Source organism: Falco rusticolus, chromosome 9 (genome assembly GCF_015220075.1).
Source record: "Falco rusticolus isolate bFalRus1 chromosome 9, bFalRus1.pri, whole genome shotgun sequence".
NCBI lineage: Eukaryota > Metazoa > Chordata > Aves > Falconiformes > Falconidae > Falco > Falco rusticolus.
This window is the reverse complement of record NC_051195.1, coordinates 33,589,257-33,612,411: the sequence shown is the minus strand read 5'-3', so window position 1 is coordinate 33,612,411 and position 23,155 is coordinate 33,589,257. Positions and strand designations below refer to the sequence as shown.

At 47.8% G+C, this 23,155-nt stretch overlaps 2 protein-coding genes across 5 annotated transcripts in view; both read right to left on the bottom strand.

Moving 5' to 3' along the window:
- Positions 1-328: 328 nt before the first annotated feature.
- Positions 329-2,570, bottom strand: ADRA2A (adrenoceptor alpha 2A). Its single transcript, XM_037401031.1, has one exon. It carries the CDS (start codon positions 2,146-2,148, stop codon positions 814-816), a length of 1,335 nt encoding a protein of 444 aa, XP_037256928.1. The 5' UTR covers positions 2,149-2,570; the 3' UTR covers positions 329-813.
- Positions 2,571-16,623: 14,053 nt separating this feature from the next.
- SHOC2 (SHOC2 leucine rich repeat scaffold protein) overlaps positions 16,624-23,155 on the bottom strand; it is a 70,765-nt gene continuing 64,233 nt past the window's right edge. For all 4 annotated transcript variants that reach the window (XM_037399928.1, XM_037399925.1, XM_037399926.1 and 1 more), the window contains exon 9: positions 16,624-21,317. In XM_037399928.1, coding sequence (XP_037255825.1) covers positions 21,109-21,317 — 209 coding nt within the window. In that variant the 3' untranslated portion in view covers positions 16,624-21,108. The remainder of the gene's footprint in view (positions 21,318-23,155) is intronic.

Below are 23,155 nucleotides of genomic sequence, written 5' to 3'. Positions count from 1 at the left end.
GGACAGTTACCATCTCAGCTGTAGTATATCACAGGCAGCACAGAAATTAAACAGGATCAAGTACGATATAAAAAGTAACAAAAATAGCCAGTCTGGTGAGTCTGTGATCCTAAACTGTATAGCCCAAAAAAAAAAAAAAATGACAGGTCATTGGAAATTTTTATAATATTATCAAACTATCAGGTAGGGGGAATGGCTCTAGTTGTTCAGCAGTTTTGAGTGAGGGGGTTTCGGGGGGTGAGAAGAGGGAGACTTTTGATGTGTCAAAGATAATTAAAGCATTCACAGTTTCAAAGCTGCTTACCTAACAAAAATTAAGACATTCAAATTCAGGGATACAATACTGTATTTTACAAGGGGGTTAAAATCAATTACATATACAACAGGAAAAGAAAAAGATACAGCAAAATAAAAAAGCCAGCGCCTCTGGAGTGGCATACTCCCTCTTTGCTGTTCATCTTGTGGAGCTGCACGTTGCTTATCTTTAAAGAGTCAAACTGAGCAGTCGTGAAAACATCCGCTGAGAGATTCCAGCAAAAGAAGATTAAAAAAAAAAAAAACAAAACTAACAAAATAAACCAAGCAAGTCAAAGGCCATCCTCCCCTGGAAAGCCAAATGCCACGGCTCGGACTTCCACTTGCCTGCTACTCCTCACTGCTGCTGCCCGGCGTTTCCATAGGTTCATCTCGGGTTTTAAAGGCTTCCTGCTCACAAGCTGAAGGAAACCATCCCCTGCAAGCACAGCCCAAGACAGCCATGCCTTTACTCTCCTACACAGTCTTGAATTAGTCCTGCCTATAGCAAAGAGTCCTTCAAACAATCCTTTTTCTCTCTATCCTACAGAGGATCCTTTTGAAGGCCCGTCTGAAGTCATGGTTGAAAATGGTATAGATGACAGGGTTCAAGGAGCTATTGCAGTAACCGAACCAGAAGAAGAACTTGAAGAGGGTGTCGGGCACAGAACAGCTCTTGCAGACGGCCATCAGCGTGTAGGTGAAGAAGAAGGGGAACCAGCAGATGACAAAGACCCCAATCACCACTGCCAGCACAAAGGTGAAGCGCTTCTCCCGGTTCTGCCTGCCCCTCCACCGGGACCCTTTGGTGTTCCTCTCCTCCTCTGCCTTCCGGGGCAAACTGTCCCCAGGCTTAATCTGGCTCAGCTTAGTCTTGGTCTTTCCCCTCGACGGTCTCTCTGACTTCTTACACTGGTTGTTCTCCTGGTGCTCAGAGGAAGAAGTCTCCTCCATGTCTATGCCATTGACCTCTCCCTCCTGCTCACCGCCACCTCCTGCTGCCTTCTCCCCATTGAGCTGAGCCGTGGCTGGCAGGTCCTCCTTGTCGGTCAAGCCATTGTGCCTCTTCTCAGGGCGCTCTGCCCGCTTGTTCGGTGGTACTCTGGTTCGCCTCTTGGCTATCTGGTAGATGCGCATGTAGACCAGGATCATGATGAGGCAGGGGGCAAAGAAGGAGCCGATGCTAGAAGAGATGATGTACCACTTCTCATCGTTGATCTTGCACCCTGCCACCCCCTGGTCAGCCTGCTGCCCACTCTTCTTCTCGATGGAGATGAGCGGCGGGAAGGAGATGACGGCCGAGATGACCCAGACAATGAAGATGATGCACTTGATGCGGCGTGGGGTACGCTTGAGGTTGTACTCGATGGCTTGCGTGATGGACCAGTAGCGGTCCAGGCTGATGGCACACAAGTGCACAATGGAGGAGGTGCAGAACAGCACATCCAAGGCCAAGTAGATCTCACACCAGACTTTGCCAAAGTACCAGTACCCCATCACCTCGTTTGCCAGCGAGAAGGGAATGACCAGCGTGGCCACCAGGATGTCGGCCGAGGCTAAGGAGACCAGGAAAAGGTTCTGGGGGGCCTTGAGCGCCCTGCTGGTGAAGACAGCGATGATGACCAGAACGTTGCCGAAGACGGTGAACAGCATGAGCAAGCCGGCCAGGCTGATGAGGGTGACGGTGGTGTGCAGAGGGTACGGCGTGCCCCAGCCCGGCCCGGCCCCGCTGTCGTTGAGGGTCCCGTTGGTGCCGGGAGGCGGGTAGCCCTCCTCCTCCTCCAGCTGCCGCTGGTACTCCATGGAGGAGAAGAAGCGGCCCCTCTCCGTGAACGGGCGCTCCAGGTTAAACATCAACCCCGGCGGCGTGGACACCCCCGCCCTTCGCCCCCTGCCCCACCCGCGCCGCGCCCGGTGCCGCGGGGCTCCGCACGGCTCCGCGCTCCTACCGCGCCGCTGGCCAGGACGGGGCTGCGCGGCCGCCGGGGCGCTGTGTGCTGCCGCCGCTCATGCCGGGGCGCTGCCCGCGGGAGCCGCTCGGCGGGGCGCGGAGCGGTGCGGAGCGCGGAGCGGGGCCAGGGCTGCAGCCGCCGGCGGCTGCTCTGCCTCGCTCGCCGCCGAGCCGCTTTATAGCCCCGGATCAGGCCGGGGCTGCCGCGTCAGCCCCACGTGGGGAGCTGCCCCCGGTGCGCGCACACACACACACACGCACCCGCACCCGCAGACTCACCTGGCCCGGCGCACACGCACACGCTCTGTGCTCAGCCCTGCCTCTGCTTTGCGCATCCCGCGCACCGCACCCCCCGCACCCCGGCCTCATCCCCGGCCCCGCGGGCTCGCCCAGCCCGGCCCCGCGCCCAGCCCGCCGCGGGGGCGGCCCCAGCCCGCCCGCAGCCCGGAGGATCGCACCCCGGGGGGAGCCGGGCCAGAGGCAGCGGGGCCGTGGTGCGTGTTGCGGTGGAGCGAGCACCGCGCAGCCCGCGGGGCCCCGGGCGCCCACCGCGCTGCGGCCGGGGGGAAGGCAGGCGGCCGGGGGAAGGCTGCGCCCCATCCCGCCCGTACGGGGGGGCACCGACGGGCCGGGCGCCGGTCGTGCGACCGCGCTGGCCGGCGGCCCCGAAGGCGGCGCTTCCCTGGCGGTGCCGCCTGCCACCCGCGGGGCGGCCGGGCCGGGCCGGGCTCCCGGCGCTGCGGGGGGACACGGCGTGGCGGGCAGCGGCGGGGCCCCGCGGGCAGGGCGCTGCCGCCGTGGCGGCCCGGGCAGCGCGGGGGGGCAGTGGCACCTGCTGGCCGCGGCGCCTCACTGCACCCGCCGCCCGCCCCCCCCGCCGCGGGGCCGGGCAGCCCCCCGGGGAAGCCCCCTCCGCAGGCAGGGCAACGCTCCTGCCGAGGGGCGCCGGGGGCGGAGCGGCCTCGCAAAGGGATGGATGGGGCGGCAGGGCGCCCGGGGGGGAGGGGGGCAGCCCCCCCGCGCTGCCAGCGCCCAGGCAGCGCCCCCCAGGCCGGCTCAGCCCCGGCTGCCAGGGCCCCCCGCCCCGCGGCACCCAGGAGGGCTCCCATGGCACAGCGCCCGGCCCAGCACACCTGCCCTTGCGCCCCCTCCGAGCTCCCCCCGCCGGCTCCCCCGGCCCCACAGGCAGGACCGAGGTGGGCCGCGGGCCCAGGCAGGCAGCTGCCCCCCCTCCCTGCCCCACAGGGTGGCCCGGCGCTGGGCAGCATCCCCAGGTGCCCCCCCAGCAGCACAGGGGCTGGCATCACCCAGCACACTGCAACAGCAACGAGGGACCTTTTTAACAGCAAAAGAGGAACGGTGACCCTCCCGGCAGCCCGGTCAGCACCCAGATCACTCACCCACACGCACATGGACTCCAGGCCTGATCCTCTCGCTCACGGTCCCTTCTCCCTCATTTTCAGATGGCTCTAATGATGCTTACTTGGTGGCTCCAGATTCAGGCAGCTCTCAATTAATCGCTGTGCTGAACGCTCAGGCCAATGAATATATTTCCTCTGTGAGATGGAGGAAGCCCTGTCATCTTTGTCCCTATGCCACACGCCGTGTTATAAGCCAGGCCCAGGAGCGATGACGCCCAGGAGATGAGGGAGCAGGAATGGGAGAGATGGGGTCTGGGACTGGGAGAGCACAGCCTCTGGGGCTGGCATGGGGCCCAGCGAGGGAAATCAAGGGGGGAATCCCACTGTTTGAGCAAGGGAGCGCAGGACCCCATGTGCCAGCTTGCCTGGGAAAAGGGCAGTCAGCAACGGGGTGACGTAAAACCTGTAAATCAAACCCAAGATGTCTGGCATGCATGCACAAAAGCTCTCTATCTGAGAGTAAATGTGATGTACAACCACAAACTTCACTGCGAGGGGCAAGGGGAGATACAAGGGATAAAGGAACTCACCTAAATCTACAGCAAGGCCAGGCGGGAGGTGGGGATGCTGGACACTGTGAGCATCTCCTGCCTTCTGCTTGTTGCAGGGGACCTACACGCTCTGCAGCAGGACGCACAGCTCTGCCCAGCAGCCGGTCTGCCTCTCCCTCAGATGGGGGATCTGCAGGGGCTCGAGATCGCCTCTGGCAGAGGCCTCCTGGGTCACTGTTTGGATGGAAGGACCCAGAGAGAGAGATGGTGCAGGCTGTGCCCTGCCTGACATGGACAACCTCTTCTCTGACCTGTCTGACCTCAGCTGTAACAGCGCACCTGCACCAAAGCTGCCATGGACTGTCTGAGATGCTTTGCTCCAGACCCGGGCTGGTGCCTTTCTGGAAACACCCTGCGTGCCTCCACGCTCTCTGCAAAGCTGAGCCATGTTCTCAGCAGCTCAACAGTCTCAACAAAACATGACCAGCTGCCTTGATTTTCTGTCTCCTTTTGTGGCTGGACAGCCTCAACCCACCTGAAGCCAAACCCAGCCAACAACATCACTCTTGAGCCACCGTGTCAAAAAAGCAGAGCTTTGATCAGGGCTCTTTGCTGGGACAAAGAGTGCAAAGGGAACACGCAAGGCTAAAAGCCCAAAGAAAAGGGGTTGTTTCAAAAACACTGCTGGAAAGAGAGCTCTCTGCAAGCAGGGAACAGCTGGGATGGCATCACATTCGCCTCAAAGAGGGAGAAAACCTACCTCATCAAAGGCACTCTCCTTGCATCAGACACATCTCTGTGATTTTATCGACACCAGAAGCACTCGGCGCTGCCTGCAAAGTGACTTCGTAACATCAGGTCTCCCCCTTATTTTCTCTGCAGGTCATCTCACAGCTCTGCCCAATTCTTGAGATGCAAAGGTGGTCAGAAACTTCCAGGGCTGGCAAGGACCCTTAAGATCTCACAGGACAACCCATGGCACACCCCGTGGCTATAGGACAGCCATCCTTATGAGTCTATACCATGCTGGATGACAATTTGGAATGGTCATAAGCCTCAACTCCCAAGAGTCCTGAGATTAGGCAAGAAACTTGAATTTGTAGCCCCTGGAAGATAGTAGAGAAAAGCTTCAGGGGGGGGGGAAAAACCCCAGCTAGTTAATAAAATATTTATATCAATCTCCTGGCATTTTCATCCTGATGCTCAGTTTTTGCATGCGTGCTGCTGACGGCATTGATATGAGTTATTAGGACTCTGCAGTTTGAACTCAGTCAACAAGTGCCCGATGAGAACGCTCAGAAAGCGGCTGGTTCTCCGGCAGCATCGCACACGGCAGAGCGGCAGGAGCCTGCCCTTTCCCCAGGAAGCAGCCTGGTTTCTCTGCAGAGCCCTGCAAGGAGTTGGGCTCACCAAGCGAGGGGGGACAGCCTGGGTGCACGCTAATGAGCGAGGCTGAAGGCTATTGATCCTCCTCTGACAGCTCCCCCACCGCCAGGTGCCATCCCAGGCAGGCGGCAATGCCCTTTCCCAAGCATGGTGGTGAAGTTCACGTTCGGCACATGTACCTCTAGTGTGTCCCTTGCAAACAAGCTGACCTTTATGGTTGGTTTCAGGTCATTAATTAGGTATGCTGCTTTCATGTTCATACATCCCTTCTGCCCGTCAGCTCCAGCATCGCTTCCAGCGGCGTAGGGGGAGCCAGAACCACCCTCCTCCCCTGCTGCCCCTCCGGGAGAAGGAGCTGAGAAGAGTTCATGGGGTCTTGGAGCTGCTCACAGCACGAAGCAAATCACATACAGAAAGACAGTCTCTGGAAAGAATTGCTATGGTAATAAGGCTGCAAAGTGTGTTTTGAACGAGCAGCCCCAGGAATTCTCTGTTTCCAGAAGAAGTGATTCTGGCAGGGAAAAAAGTAACAAGAGCTGCTGAAGGACCGAGACCTGCTTTGTGGGCAGTTTGGTTCAGGCTTACGGAAGCTGGCCAAACCCAAAGCTAGCTCAAGGCATGGTAGCCCGGACTCCTGGGGGGAGCCACACAGAAGGGGCAGCCACTAAAACAAGGTGCAGGAATAATTTCACAGCAGCAGCTTTCAAGAGTAGCTCCGTGCTGGCCTGACACAAGCCACCAAAGAGGGGAGCGCCTTGGTCTGGAGCGGAGGGTGCTCTGTGACTGCAGGTAGGTGGCAGCCGGTTTGCTTTGTATTAGATGATCTGTGGCTTGCCCTGATCTCAATATTTGCATATCCGTGGCAGAACACCCTTGTAGCTGTGGATTTTGACCATGCTACGAAGTGTATTTGTATAAACCAAAGCAGGGCGTCTTTCAGGAAGATTTGCTTTAGTAACTGGGCTCCCTTGCGGGTAACACACTGAAATCCCATGGCTTATGACACGCTGTGGACTAGTGACTGAATAGCCTTTCACAGCAGCTGCTGGTTGGCCAGTTTTCCTCCAGGCCTAAGCAAGCTGGTGGAGATGCACCCAAGCCACCCAAAAAAAGCTTTTCCCCTTTACTGTATTAACCCCAGGAGGAAAAACACCGTAGGAACTAAGCGGGGAAGAAGCACAGACCTTCTGCCGGCAAACCTGGTATTGCTGGTTATTTGATGGTACCACTGCAAAGGGATACAAAGCAATACAGCGAGCACACCATCCATTTCTGTGGAGGCGTTTCAAATGTTGTGATTGATATTTTCCTTTTATTTTAAAAAATATTAGTATTTTTTAAATAATCAGAAGTGTGGCTGGTCTGGCCAACCCTCCAGCTGCTTTGGGACACCAGGCACTTCTCCTCCTCCACACACATTCAAAACCACAGCCCTTCCTTTTTCCCCATCCGCCGTCACACATGCAAGTTTGAGTTTTGCTCTTTTCATAGATCTCACAGCAATGGCTTCTGCAGAGCCATGTTTTTCAACAGTTTGTCCGGACTCAGCTGCTGGATGTACTTTTCCGAGTTATTTGAATAAACCAGTAGGAAACAGATAGCTGCGACAGCAGTCTGTGCTAGCACCTAATCCCCTTGTGAGCAGGGATGCTGCCATGGTATCAGATGTTCAGAGGGGAAGGAAAGGAGGCACGCTGAATATTACCTACAGCGGCAGTTCTTCACTACCCCAATCTGCAGAGAGCTGGCTCAAACCAGCACAAAATGGATCCTATGTGACCACCTGCTCCGCTGGTTTGGTTTTTTGCAAACAGCTTGCAAGCTCTGCCTGCCTTTCCTCATTAGCTGCTGTTTGGGTTGCCTGCCCTGTTTGGCAGGATTTTAACTACCAGGTTTGATTGCACAGCCCTAAACCAACAGCCAAGAAAAACATTTCCGCACTACAGATTACAGCGTGGCAGAGTCGGGGGTGAGGCTGGGACATGGGGACTGCACTTGTGCGAGCCTCTGGTTTGTTTATTCATCATCTTCCCTCTTTTGCTTCTGCCTGGTGTCACACTGGCCTCTGCAACATTAAAGGCTCGTTTTGACGCTGCAGGAGGAGCAACGCACAAGAAACCTCCCCGGCTGTCTGTGTATCACTGGCCTTGTGGCCCTCTGGCACTTCGTGCCTAGGGGAGAAGGGGAGAGAGAAATGTGCATTTTCTCTCTGTAGCACCCGTGAGTACATACACGCATGTGCTTCTCTGTGCCGAGCACAGGCGAGTGTGGGTTTATGCAGCCCTATTTTCTTTATCCAGTTCTCTGCCTGGGAATCCTCCCTCCTCACTGCATCCTGCAACATGGCCAGAACTGAACACCCACCTGCGGGGCCATCCCTCAGCACTGGGAGCAGCTCCGTTCCCCCCTCCTCAGGCTCCAAACCCACCCTGCCAGCTCACATGATGGATCCCACTGAAATTAGCCAATAATGGCAGGAACATAATAAAAAAAACCAAGTCAAACAGCCTACAGACCTTTCCTGATATATTACAGATCCATACCGCTCAGGGGACTGACTCACTGCCTCCCATAAATCCCTTTGCCAGGGTACGATGGGCATTTCCATACCTATGGGACCTATAGCCAAAACACAGCCAAGTCCCTCCAGGCCTGGCCAGAGGACGGGAAGGCAATACTCCCCACCCTACGGCACTCTGCCTCCCGGAGGCTGCCCACGCACAGCCCCTGCTGTGGGCGCTCCCCGATCTGCTCCAGCACAAAGGCAGCTGCCCCCCCCCCCCCCCCCCCCCCCGCTGCAGCAACGCCCCGGGGAGCCATAGCGGAGCCCGGAGCATCGCCCTGCTCCCGGCCAGCCACAGAGGAGCGGCTGCCAAGCCTGCACTGCAAGCAGCAGCAGCACAGAAGTGGCCAGAAGGGGTTTTCTAACCAGCTTTTCAGAGGAAAAGCAAGTAGTCCTGGGCATGCGTTCAGAGAGGAGAAAATCTGGGCACCACTAACTTTCCTTAAAACCTTCCCTAAATGAAACCAATCAAGTTTCCACAACTCAACAAGTTACCTTTCATCGGCAGAGCTGGCCTGTGTTTAAGGCAAAATTGAGGCTGCCTCACTTTAAAGCATTTAATTTCCCAGCTGGGAGAGGTTAACATTCAATTACTGAGCTCAGGAGTAACTCGTTTGTTCAAGTTCCACTCCCTAGGGCCCGAGCGCCTGTGTCTGCCCCTTCCCTCCCAGTTCTCCACCATCTCCGTCTGAGACTGGCACAGTGATGCTACCTCTGGGCCAGGGGCTGCAGTCAGCAATATTCGTTCAATCCCTCTTGAGAAGGCAGGAGCACCCATGTGAGCCGTAACTCTCCAGCTTGTTGCACATCCCCAGCAAGCTCCTTTGGCACGGCCAGAGCAAAGCTTCCAGCAAAGCACACGGCTCTGAAAAGAGAGAGTACAGCAGGGAGCAGCCAAGCAGGGACTGAAGGCTGCAGCTCCCACCTGGCAAGGTGTGGGTCTCACAGCAGGTTCAGAATATCATGGGAAAGGTGGAAGCAGATCATACGCCCCCTTCAAAAACCAAACCCAGCAAGTAGCTACAGCAGGAGACAGCTTTCCACACACACTCGCACCAGACATGTTTGCGATCTGCCTTTAACCCAGGCTGCTGCGTCTATGTGAACCCAGGGTGGCAGCACCGGAGTTAAAAAGATCAAAGAGCTGGGATGGCAGCAGCAGCAGTTCTCAAAGGCTCAGCCATATAAAAGGTCCAGTGGATAACTGCCTGAAATTGCCAGGTTCCCAGAAAGCAGAGCACGTCAGCGTGGTTTCACAGGGAGGAAGGCCACTGGGGAACGCAGCAAGACTTTGTGTTTTCCCTTATTACTTATTTCACCATCTAGTGGCAAAAGCAAATAACACCGACAAGCCATCCAGGAGCTGCAGCTGGCTCTGGAAGGAGACCTCTCTCTGCACCAGCTTCTCCTAGTTATTCCTGCGGTTAGGGATGTGGAGGACACCGGGCAGCATCCAGAGCCCTGCAAGTCTCCCAGTCCTAAATCACAGCCCTGTATAAAGACTCCTCTGCACAGGCTGACTCCCACCACAGGACCCTCTCCCCCCGTCCCCCCCTCCTGCCATGTCCCTACTGTCCCCCAAACCCAGCTGTAGCCCCACAGCTCCTGTAACTTCTCCCCCAGACACCAGCAGCCATCTCCTGCCCTCCTGCCCCCAGCCTGTCCCCAAAGCCGCCCGGCTCCCTCTGGGGAAGCCCCAGCTCCCAGGGGGATGATAAGCAAATGCCTGCAGAAGAGCAGGACGGGGTAGGGCAAACCAGGTCTCCTGGCACTTAAACCCAGCTTGGCTAAGGGCTCGGGCTGAGCTGAGCCGAGCCCCCAGGAAAAGATGTCAGGCTGATCAGAGTCCTCCTGCCTTCAGGCTTCTCCTTCCCTGCCTCAGCTGAACTGTTAGCCAGGGCGGCAGCGGGTGGAGGAAGAAGGGTGCTGGAAAGGGACACAAAAATACTTTCAAGGAAACACCTTTACCATGCCCTCAGCCAGGTGTTATGAGCACCTGGGGTGCTCAGGAGAGCTTGCCTTCATCAGCTCTCTAGAGACGCTTTCTCCCTGTGCTGCCCCTTTGCCATCAGGCCACGCAGAAGGGGAGATTCCCCCAAGGCCAGGGCCCCTTCCCACACCCCAGCCACAATCCATCCACTTGGGCATGGCAGAAACGTCTGCAGGTGAACCCGCTCCGTGGGAGGGAGGGAAGGAGCAGGGACCTGCCTCTGCAGAGGGCTTCGCGGGGAGGAGAGCTGGCCGAGGGGGTGCAGCCGTCGTGCCAGGACCAGGGGCTGCCCCACGTTCCGGCCAGCAGATGGTCCAACACCTTCCCAGCCTGCATGACGAGAGCCAGGCTAGTGGAAAGCAAATGTTCATCATCTGGTGGGCACAGGAGGAAGGGTTCTTCTCTCCAGAGCCAGGGTTTCCATCCTCGTGGTGGTTTGCAGATCCTGCATGTAATGTGCCACAGAGGAAATCCATCATCGTTACTGTGCTCATTCCCTCGTTGCCTACAATACAATTATCCCTATGCAGATTGCAAGGTACAACATGGTGGGGTTTTTCCCTGAGAGGCTCAAATTAAGTTTAAATACCAGCTTTTGATTTATATGCTTATTCAGCACCATCAGTTGCTTTCCACCAATACAAAATAGCTCTCTCCCCAGGTAACATTTATCCTACCTGGGAATACTATACCAAGGGTGCTAATGTGGAATCAGGACAAAGCACTGGAGAGACGGCAGGCTGATACACTAGATGCTGAGAGAAGAGCTGTAATACATCTCCACTTGTGCTTTTCTGATTTAGATTTTCCCTTTCCCTGGCACCATCCTAAGTAGCAAGGGAAATTCTTGCCATACAAAATTCAAGAGCAAAATAATCCATGCCTTTCCCTGAAATGTCACAGAAAACTAAGCATATACCAACAAGCACAGAAAACTAAGCATATACCAACAAGCATTAATCTCTGCTGCCACAAAGAAAACTCTTCCTTTTTCTTCCTGAGAAGTCATTTTCAACCCTGCACAGAGCAACAGCAGCAAATTCTCCTGCCACAGTTTTGTTTTTGCACTCCAGCAAAGGACATGGCAGGTCAGTGCTCTCATCAGCACAGGATGCCACCCCCACCCTCACAAGGCATGATGTCCTTAACACCCACTGCCACTCCGAGAGCATCCAGCTGTGGGGAGGGAAAGGAGAAATCTCTCCTACTTCATGTACAATTCTGCTACTCAGCCTGTCAACACCAGTTAAATGCAAGGGCAGGAGGAGTGAAAGGGAAAGCAAACTTTGTGAGAAACACCAGAGCTCCCCTAGAGATGGGGAGCCTTGAACCCACCCTGAACTCTTCTTTCCACTTGCTGAGGCCAAGACATTTGCTGGGTCACAACCGCAAAGCAGTGGAAATTGCCGTACAGCATCCAAGCATTACCAGAGGCGTAGTCCCACTGCAATCAGACACATCAACAGGAAAGCAGCACAACCAAAATCTCAAGGCTTAACAGCACCCTTTCAGTTCAGCCTGGCTAAAAATACCCCCCCAGATCCTCAGAAAGGCAGCTCATTGCAGACTGCAACTGGCTTTAACTGAGAGCCCCTCAAAACTGTTCTGTCAAGGAGATCTTCCCTGCTGGCAGGCAAGCAGGATCTATGGGATCAACCACCCAGCCAGCCAGCCAGGAACCAGGCTCAGGAGTGCTGAGGAGGGTTCCCAGTGTCTCTGAGCACTGGGACACCTTGCCAGGCCAGCAAAGTCCTCCGAGTTGAAGCCACTGAGGATCACCATTGATTCCTCACTACAATCCACTCTCAATTTTCCTTAAGCAGAGCAAGAGACAAGAGTGGTAAAAAGCAGTCGTGGCAACTTCAAAAAATATCTTAAGAAAATGTAAATTTTTTAACGTTTCTGGGGAATTAAATGTCTGTATGAAATGAGAATGTCATTTTCTCATTAATATTTCACTAACAATTTAATTGTGGGAACATGTGGGTTTTCCTAAAGCAAAAGTGATGAGTATTATTAAGCATTACACATATTTCAGAACTCTTCATGGACTACTAAGTGTTCCATATCAGTTCAAAAACTAAGACATTCATCCTTACTGCTAAACGGTTTGGAGCAAAGATGGGCCACAGAATTGTCATTTAACCATAATTCATTCCTACCCGAGTCTTGACATGTATCCCAAGGAAATCTTTCACCTGGCGAGTACTCAGACATCAAAACCCGTCACAGGGACTCTGGGACACCATGTAAAAACCTGGCTGGGCTCTGTAAACCAAGCGTCCAAGGAGCCAACAGAAGCTGTAGAGCAATGCACAGCTGTGCCATGTGCAGCAGATCCATCTTTTATACTTCCCTCTCCCAGCCATCTGTTCCCAAATCCTGGTTTTCTCCTGGTGTCTCTATTCTGCAACAGAACTAGAGAAAAGGGGCTCATAACCAATACGAAGCAAGTTCAGAACTGGACGCGCCAGCAGGCACATGGATCGGGAGCACTGCTCTGACACCGTTGTTTTGCGCTCCCTGCTCGTCTCCACTTACTTCAGCTAAGCAGTGTGGGAAGCACCGGGGTGAGATCAATGGCTGCTTGCAAAATGAGGGAAATCTGAAGTGGGGGGGACAGCAGGTGCGACCACAAGCGGAGAGGATGAGGTCAGATGCGACAGTGCAAGAGCTCATAGTGCAACTACCAGGCACGGCTGGAAAAGGCCATCCTTCCCATGGAGGATTCTGCTACTTCCAAATGCCGTTCCATTTTAATGCAACATCACACACACACCCCACACCCCATATTTCAAATGCTTCTTCACACAAAGCGGTGGCCTGGCTCCAGGACCATCCATCTGGTGGAGCCACAGACCCAAGAACCTTGGCTGTGCTCTCCTGCCCACCAGGCTGTCCCTGGAGCTGCAGCTGGCTGCGGGATGTCCACGACACCAACCAGGAGACGCTGGCCGTGGGGGACCCGCTTACCACCTTGCTCACCTTGCTTTTAGGGAATTCCCACCAGTGCCTTTCACCCCCTCCAGGCAAACCTCTGACTCCCTGGCGCTGCTGGGAATCTCTCCGGGTTCCCCACACCAGAACCAGATGGTGCTGCCTGACGCAGCTTCTTGGGAGGCTGGAAATGCCCAGTGGGCCTGCAAGGAAGTACTTCCTTTGGGAAACGATTAAAAAGCCTGAAATCAGGGCTGCCCCACTGACCTAGCTCCCTACCTAGCTGCGTTTCTTGCCCTCTGCTATTCTGGCAAGGAAAGGCGACACCAACTTCTCAGTTATAACTTCCCACTCAGTTAACGTACTTGGCAAGGACCAAAAAAAGCTGAAGGGCATCCAAAACGCTTGGGTCATATAGAGAGAAGAGTTCCACTGTGCTGTCCCTACCGTTTTCAAACGTTTTAAAGATCTTCATGGAAAAATGTATTTCCATTAAAACTGTCCACGTGAAGTTTGGAAATCACTTCAGGCAGCATAGCTGTAATAGTGCTGGACAAAAAGCAAACCAACCTACTACTAGGTCAGGAGAAGCAACTACCAAATTACAGCAAATTAAGGATTCATTATGAGTCTTAAAGAAATACTTTACTAATAGAAAGGAAAAAGAGGGTGCTGTGGAAAGAGCTTTTAAAAGGGAACACTTGTGTGCAATTTTGCAGATAGCATCTTACTCAGAGGCAGTGGGGTAGATTGATCTCTAAAGACTCTTAAAAGGTTTTGCAGTGGAAAAAAATAGTTGCAAGGCATACAGTCAGATCATTAACTGTGCAGCCCAGGCTGCCAGCTGCTCACTCAAATACTCCAGATGGCTCCTCCTCTAAAACATCATCATTGATCTTGGTAATCAAATTATCTCCCACTCTTACAATCCTAAGTGAGGCAAGGCTTATACAAAGAGATGATGTATTTTATCTGACTGAGATGGATTGCAAAAACAAAACAAATTTGCTTTCAAGGCACTCAGCCCCTTCTAGCTGTACCAAAGCCAACCACCTCCAGCATTTCAACACCTTCTTCTGCCACCACATTAGTTCAAACGTTGCCACCACATACAGTTCAAAGCACCAGCAATACTCTATAAAAGCTGCCTGGCATCCAGATTTTATGCTGTATTTCCACACTAAACACTTCAACAAACAGCAGGTATCTCACCCACAGCTTCCCCCCCCCAGTGGAAAGTAGGACCTGTCACTGGAGAGCACTGCCGGGAGGCTCAGCATCCTGAAGGACTTAGGCTGGATTAATTACACACACACGTAATCTGTTTGTCTCGCCGGAGTCACACAAGGCACCATCTGCACATTTTTGAGGCCTTTAATCCAGCCTTTAGGGGACAGGGTGCCAGAAACAAAACATTTTCTTCACTTTTCACTCAGAGCCAACACGCGTGGTTCTTCTGAGGCCAGGCTCAGCTGTGGATGCTCACTGCCAGCATCTGAACAGAAAGTTCTCATGACCAGAAGGTGCCCCCTGCGCCATCCTGGTGGCTGCCACACACTGTCCGGTTGGCACCGATTATCGGCAGGGCGCTGCTGGGGTCAGGGAAATTGCCTTTTTGTTTTGGGGGTTTTTTTGAACTGTAGGAATTTCTTACATAGCTTTCTGCAAAGGCTTCAAGGAGGAAAATAAAACCCGACCAGCACAATGTCGGTCTCCAACTTCTCTTCCAAAGAGCCAATAACACTAGAAGTTTCCCGACATTTTCAGAAAACGTTGAGCTTTGACAGTTTACAAAGACCAGCTGAAATATTCAAGAGTCACATCTTTCCAAAACTATGCATGAACAGAGTATTTTAAATCCTGGTATTTCTTAAATCAGCATACTATGGAAAAATTAGTATTAGTTTTGTTTCTCAAACCCAGTTGCAAGAGATGATGGAAGTCAGTGACAGCTAACCAGAGGAAACAACTCATTACGGCAGTGGGTGGCTTGCATCTGACAAGTCTAAAACCCAGTCTGATCATCACACAGTGGGATTATTCCCCACTGGAGTTTAGCACTACACTTTAGTTTTCGTAACGATTTTAATTTTCTATTTCACGAACTAGAAGCACACAAAGAACAAAGCAGATTGCTAAAGGCCATGAATTAGGAAAAAGAATCAGAGCTGGGACTAGAAAACTATGGGGAAAGGCAGCAAGAATTATTATCACAGAATGGAACAGGTTTTGTTTGAAGAGAAGCTGAAAAACTAGAACACTATGGCTTGGAGAAAAAACACTGCCATCTATGAAAAAAAAAATCAACAACCTCTAGAGCAGTAAAAAGCAAATGAGCAGGAAAAAGACTGTTCATAAATTTCTTAGAATATAAGAACCAAGAGTCACCGAATGAAATAAAGTGATGTGGTTTGAAACAAAAGGAAGTACTTCTTCACGCAGCACATAATTATATTGTAAAATTATTAGACACAGGATGTTGCAGAGGCCAGAAATACAAATAGATTTTGAATTTTAAAAAAAATTAAAAATAAGAAAGCACTTACTTTTGTGAATTTGCCTAATCCATCACCAGCTATTAAATGCAGTGATGCAGATACAGTTTCTTTTCCGCAAGCCCTTACAACTCTGGCTGGCGAGGTCTGGAGCCATATGCCAGAGGAACTGCACATCCCTTTTGTGCTCCGTACACATCTGCCACCCAGCGTGGTCCAACATCACGGCACGGGACAGCCACTCTTGTGATGAGACTGGCCAATTCCTTAGCTTGTTTTCAGAGTGCTGGATCACTTACAGTAACAAACATTGGCTCAACTCAAAGACAGACCTTCAGGCAGTTTGACCAGACCCTGTACTGATTTTAATCAGCAGAGATCCAATGTGAGGACAGAGGTACTCAGATTACTGTACAAGAGGCGGCTGCACACTGAGAACCTGTTCCAGTTTTTTAAAAGCCATCGGCTATAGCAAGTACACAGGTGCCCTCCTTGTCATCATCACATCCAAACGGCTGAGGTCTTTCTATCCTGACTTCAAAGGATACTAGCATTTTTTTTGTTTGTAGGACATGATGTAAGCACGACCTTCTTGAAACACTATTGTAATAAGCTTTACAGACTTAAAAGACGTCAGTTTACAGCTGTGTCATGTCAGCTTGGCAACATGTCTTTTATTAAACCAGAAGTTTAAATGCTAGCGTCTGTCTTTTAGGTGCCAGAATTCTATACCTCCTTTGTTATTGTTGAAATGCATTTTGCACAACAATTCAAGAATTATTTTCTCTTTCAGAAAGAAAGGGTTGGGTTTTTTAACTATATACCCTACTGCACTGTAACAAAATAAAAGATTTTACCACCATTTGCTTTATAAAAGGTGTCCGACACACTAAAGAAGTTGCCATCACATAGCTTTTGAAGCATCCTGTAATTGCTCTACACCAGTATCTGTATTTCACTTGAGGTCTTTTGAACAGCGATGAGTATATAATGAGAGGGCAGTTACTGATAATTTGAGGCACTGCAAAAGTATGTCTTACATCCAAGTTAATGTTAAGACTAGAAATACTAGAAAACCTTCAAAAGACTCAGTGGCAGCTTATTTACAAATATACTATTTATAATGAATGCATTGATACAGAATGACTCTTATAAAAAAGCAAGGCAATCTTTTATATAGACAAAACAATCAACATTACAATAATTCAGATTAAAGTACATTTTTGTAGACTGTTTACACTCTTGTTTAGCTTTTAACCACAAAATTAGTGTGGTCTGGTATTTTTCCACAGCAAAAGTCCTGTGCAGTCCTGGTTAAGACCTAAATATCAGAATAATAAACATAATTTTCTGACCTTTGCTAACATAAAAAAAAAAAAAAAAATTGTCCATACTATCGTTTGTAATTGTCCTTACTGTGTCTTGAAGTTTGTGTTCTGCAAATTACTGCCAACTGCACATTTCCAATTACAAGCTATTCTGGCATGCTGATTTGATACAACCAAGGTGTGATAACGACTATATGAAAATTCTTAGTTGCATCCAGATATGAAGACTCCCCTGATATGTATTTGTACTGATTCAGAAATTTATTTTTGGATTTAAAAAATAAAAAACAGGGAAAAAAATTCTCAAAGTTTTCTAACTGTTAAATAAAAGTTATTTCTCAAACTCCCAGTATTAAAGATGATACTTGAATTCCAGGTGACACAATGGGTTTAAGCACTAACCAGCTAGACAGTTTGAGTACTAATTTACGAAATCGTGTACATGAGCAAACACAACCTTCAAGAAGCCTGAACATGCACTTTCTCACACAACATCAGCAAAAAACAGACAAAACCGTAGAGAAAACCTAAATCCAAGAGAGGCACTGAAGCAGATATTCCACAACCCAGATCTCTTCCTAAAAAGAGCATATGAATTTCAAAATTTCCAATAGAATCTGGCAAACAGAAAAGTGCCAATCAGACAACTGTGTGACCCAACTTGACAAGCAGCATTTGCATTGCATTTATAGTAGACAACTTTGGTGATGAACTTAAATATGGGACAGCCAGAGACAGAACTTTAATGGGTTTACACTAAAAAGAAAACATTTTTGCCAAGAATTACCCAACAACTTTCTGTTTAGTAAATTTAAATGCAATATGTGACCAACATGAGTCACAACAGCAGTTATTCCTTCTTTTCATTATTTAACAAATCCTTAATCTGCTTTGCACCTTACTGGACTTCCATAATACTATACAGTCTATAGTACATTAATTTAGCTTGTTAAATCACGGCATGATTCAGCATAGTGTCTTTGTGGGGCACATGTCTATGTACATAATTTTATGTACACAGGCACAGACACATATAAAACTGATATTTTGTCTATGGGCAAGCAATCTAGGTCATGAGTTTCACCCGAAGTGAGGATTGTCACACTTTTCAATAACCCTTCTAAATTATTTCCCCCGCTATGGCCAGGGGGATAAATATTTAATACAAGTATCTGGGAACCACCTGTTTCTCCATCTTGTTCTCAAAGATGCCGTAAACAATTCATTTCTTCACCTTGTCTGTGCTTTCATATATACAGATCCACACATAGATATATGTATGTATGTATACGTACATTTGTCAGGATGACGTTCTTTCCATTCATACTTTAATTGATTAGGCCAAACAAAATTTTTAAACAGGTATGCCAGCACGTGTCCAAATGAATGTCATCAGGCATTAAATACAATTTAGAAACTGCACCAGATAACAATCCAGCAGTCCGGGAAATGCAAAAGTCTTATGTCAGGATGTAAGATGGATCTGTGTACAGATTTGGACATAAATCCATGTATGTACTTATATGAATTTGTTCTCATCTATTCCCAATCCATGCCACATACTTAATACCTAAAACTTCTGGATAATTCTAAAGAATTTTTCAGATTCTTCTGAATTTATTTCTGCTGTACCAGAACTTGTTTCATGCTGCTTTTATTCAAATCTCTCTTCAGACACTGAAAAAATAAGCCTTCACCTCAGAATGTATAAAATTAAACTCCTAGAAGAGGGCTCAGGATTATCTGGCATTGCAACAGCCATACTAGTACAAAGATAGTTTGAAAAAATATCCTGTTTTTAATGTAGTAATGAAGTAAAACATAGCTTTATTTATTCCTATAAGTGTAATGAAAAGAATAGTTTGTTTCTAAGCGAGTGTAACGAGAGCTATTTTGGTAGCCAACTTCTCCACAAGAATTTATGTGAGAGACCGTCAGCTCCAATCATACAGTCATTAACCATGTACCTTAACAAGGTGAATAATCAACATATTTACAAACTAAACAAATCCAATCCCGTCAACTCTTACAAAAATGGGATTGAGGAGCGGACAGGGAATGAGACTAAGACGCTTGAAAACACAAGGGGTCGCCACTTTTGTCTTAAGGAACCATATTAATCCAACCAGTTTCCCCTAGTGACCTGAGGGCACAAATACGGATTTAGCAGTATATTCAGAAGTTAGATTACAGTCTTGATACTAATCATTTCAGCATCTTCATATTTTAACACCTTAATGCTGACACAGATTAACTTCAGGCAGAACTGTAAGGAACTAGCCTTTTATAAACTAAAGTCTAAACTGAAAAGCTACAGTAGATGTAAAAAAAAAACCAACCCCCAAAAAAAAACCACACAAAAAAACCGGGGCGGGGGGGGGCACTCGATGGGACAACAGGGATGGAATGGGATCAGAGAGACAGAGCGTGTGAGAAAGAACAGAACATTACTTAGTAAAATCCAGTGACATCTACAATAGTTTTACAGCATGTTCAAGCCCTCTAAGGTTTTATATCTCCACCTGCCTTCCATTTAAAACTTACTCCTTGTTAATGAAGACATATGACAAAACAGAATGTAAATAGATCAAGGCAATACATCTAAGTAAGCATGCCTGAAAGCCAGAAATAATACTCCCCAAACTTCTGCACGTGAAATAGATTTCCCATGGCAATGGTTGATTTGATTTTGTTCAAAAGGTACAGTCCTCGAAGTCACACTATCCCAGCAGCAATTCCAATGACTATAAACCGAGTTCTTGAGTAACCGTGGAATGCAACCGCCTTGAGTTCCTACCCTCCTGAAAAAGGACAACTGGCCCTACAAGTGCAGCAATAGTGAAAATCTCCCTGAAGCATCTTCTGCCTTTTAAACAGCCAAGAAAGTAATGATAAAACTTAATGTCCACTACTTACAGTGTTTCTCTTGAGCTACCAACACCTATGCACAAATGAAAAAGGTGCCTCTTTTTTAATAGATCGGTTTAATACTGAAACAGATAGGATGAAGTTAAAAAAAGAATAATCAAGATACTGAACTGAATATTTTGAAGCAAGTGCCCCAGCTGTGGGGAAAAGTGCATTTAGTTCAGCAGCAAAACAGCACAGTGTGAAGATATTGTGCTTGGACACAGAAGTTCCATAATGGAAGGAGGTATAAGGCAAGTCAAGATATAAAACCGTAGTACATTGTTAACCAACCTTAAAACTTACATATATTGCAGTGTTTAAAAGTAAGACACATTCATTTATTGTACAAGGACTATAAGGAATCCTTAAAATTGCCTGTTGTAGTTTATGACTCAACATTGTAATAAAAATGTACATATATATTATTTCCTTGCCACTTAACTGTACTGTTAGACCTCATGGACTTGTTACTTCACAAAATGAAAAACGCTCTTCACTGAGTATACTCAACATTTTTACCAATCTGAAAAGGTTTACTTGTGCTAGAAAAGACCAACCGCAAAAGGCTCAGTTCAGATATGTTATGCCTGCAACTGATATCTCAGGGAAGCAAGACTTAAAAGGAATTCAAGCTTTTTTTTCTTTTCTTTTTCTTTTGTTTTGACTGCATCCTTTTCACCTGCCAGTTGTTCTGATGAGTATGTTTTTAGTATACAAACCAGTTGATAAAAATTCATCAGCAGAGGCATATAAATTCTAGATGATTGATTAAAACAGAGCAAATCAGAATAAAACAAAATCCAGTGATTTACTCTGACTGTAAACAATATAAAAACACCATTTGCTTCAAATCTCAAAATAAGTTAAAAGAAAATCCCAACCTCAGGACACATGACCCTTTCAGGTTTTGACACCAAAAAAAAAAAGGGGGGGGGGGGGGGGAACAGAAAAGTTCATTATATAAAGGTTATACATTTCTCTTAACTGAAAGTAAATCTAAGCAAAACTATTTTTGTCCCTTAAATTTAAACTTTGAGTTCATTGGCAATTGCTTTAAATGAACTGGCATTTCCAGATTATTCAGACATCTTCCATCAAATTCAGCAAAGAAAACTTAGACAAGCTTTTTTACAGAATAAAAAAAATCTAAATGGCTATGATTCCTCTATTAGCAGAAACACATAATGCAGTCTTAAATTTGCCTTTTTATATTATTTATATATTTATATATATATATAATATAATATAAACCACATATATTATATTATATATACATATACAGACAATTACAACATTAATGCAGTTTGTATTTTGTACAGTGTATTGGACAATCCGATTAGCATCAGACCATGGCACGATATGGTCCCTGCATTTTTAGGAACTGAATGATGAAGGAAGGTCCTCCTGCAACAATCTGAGGTGGAAGGTGGCTGAGCGGGCAGTTCTCAATACTCATTATTGACAGTTTGCTGCAAAGCGCCAGCTCAAAGGGAAGGCTGTGCAGATTGGGGTTGTCATTCAAATACAGTTCTTCCAGATTCTCCAGTGTACCTGGTTAAAATAAAATAATACAAAGTAGTTTGGCTGGGTTTTTTTGATTCATGCAGTTTATAACTTCTAGACAGAAGGTCTAAGTCCACTTGAAGATTCTTTACTATACAGACTCTTGAGTCAGTGACTCATCCAAACTCCTATTTTCAAGCACAGCAAGTTTTCTGTTCACTGGTACCTAATCGAGAAGCAATTTGCTTTAGTTTGTATGTAATATAAAAATATCCATTACTACACCTCGTTTAGATAACTACTGAACTGAGAATACACAGAGTAAGAGAACTGAGAGGGACTTCACTGTAACTGTTCAGCCAAGTGCTTTGCAATTGCAGGCAACATTGAATAGCTATCTAGTTAGAAGGGCCTAGAAAATATTTATACCACACAGTGTCTATTATCTCTTTTAAAATATCTATGCCATACCTTTTATGTAATTAGAACCCATGTATTAAAGACCTGAAGCTGTAACTGTAACGCACCACAGGAAGAAAGCATGAGAGATCTCTGCACAGCAGTGGATTTATTAAATGGAACAAACCCATGTGAATTTTTTTTTCCTGAATTCAAAGTTTACAACTTGCTTCTACTACAGATACTGCAATACAGATTAACCAGAAGCTTGAAAACAGAGTAATCTTTCTTTCCATTACTCCACAACAAATACCAAAAATCAGATCTTTGAAATACACTTCAAACATTCAAGTCCCCTCAAAACATTCCCCACTTTCCAATCTTATATACCATAATGTCTTCTATAGCCTAAAAGACCGTTTAATCTTTCACAATAGAAAGCAGTAGCTGAGGCTTAAGGTATGGAAAACCAACAAAAAGGAAAGGCTATACAAGAAATAATGAGAAATAGCTGACAGCATGAAAGATGAAGCAGTCACATCTGAGAACAGTTAACTATTCTCTAATCTGTTAAGACAACCAGCTTTAAGAATCAAAATGTACTCCTTCAATAGTATTTCAAGTGTCCTTACTGATTTTAATTCCACAGCTTGTTACCACAGCATCTGAATTCTCTCTACTAACTTACAAACTAAATTACAAAGCTCCAAATTTAGGTAAGTTTTAGGCTACTCTCACATTGAGGCACACAAGATGCGCAGAAGCTGTTAATGGCTCTTCACTAAAGATGCTGGGAGACAGACCACACCTTCCTCGTCTGCACATCACAGTTTCTGACCACATTTTGCTTTTGCATAGCTTCTCCCATCATTTTTTCTTCAATAATAATCTCTAACTTTAAGGTTTTAACTTAAGTGCTCAAAATCATACTCTGGACCTATATGCTTGTGACCACCTATAAAAGAAACATGGGCTCTGAGTGTCAGATGCTCTGAATCCCACTTACTCTGAACGTCTCAAGTAGACAAAAAGAATCTTATACTTCCCTTTCTTTCTGTAGATTTCCTCCTCTTCACTTCCTTTTCTTACCTCATCAAGGTGAAAAACAGTATGATGGTCTATAAGCAGAAGTGTGTGCCAAGGGGTTACCATCAGAAACATTTGCTTCAGCTGTCTACACCTTACACATGGTTTTTGCCTACACCATGGATTTAGAGTAGAACCAGCGTGTTTCCTTTCACCTTCCAAGAAAAGGTCTCTGAGGTTGAGTGATTGATAATACGCAAGTTGTGGGAGAATTTGGAGAGAAAAGGGATCTCACCATTCCAAGTTAATGTGTGTTCAGCAGCCTTCTGCAGAAGAACTCAAAAGAGCTAGACCATTAATTTCACTACAGTTCAGCAAGATAAAGATCATACACTATAGTGCTGTTCCTGTGGCACATGCTTCACATCATGTTGTACATATACAGAAGTTTTAAACACAAT

What these genes read in the sequence shown, in the direction of transcription:
- ADRA2A (XM_037401031.1), bottom strand. Translation starts at nt 2,148, where the DNA reads ATGTTTAACCTGGAGCGCCCGTTCACGGAGAGGGGCCGCTTCTTCTCC.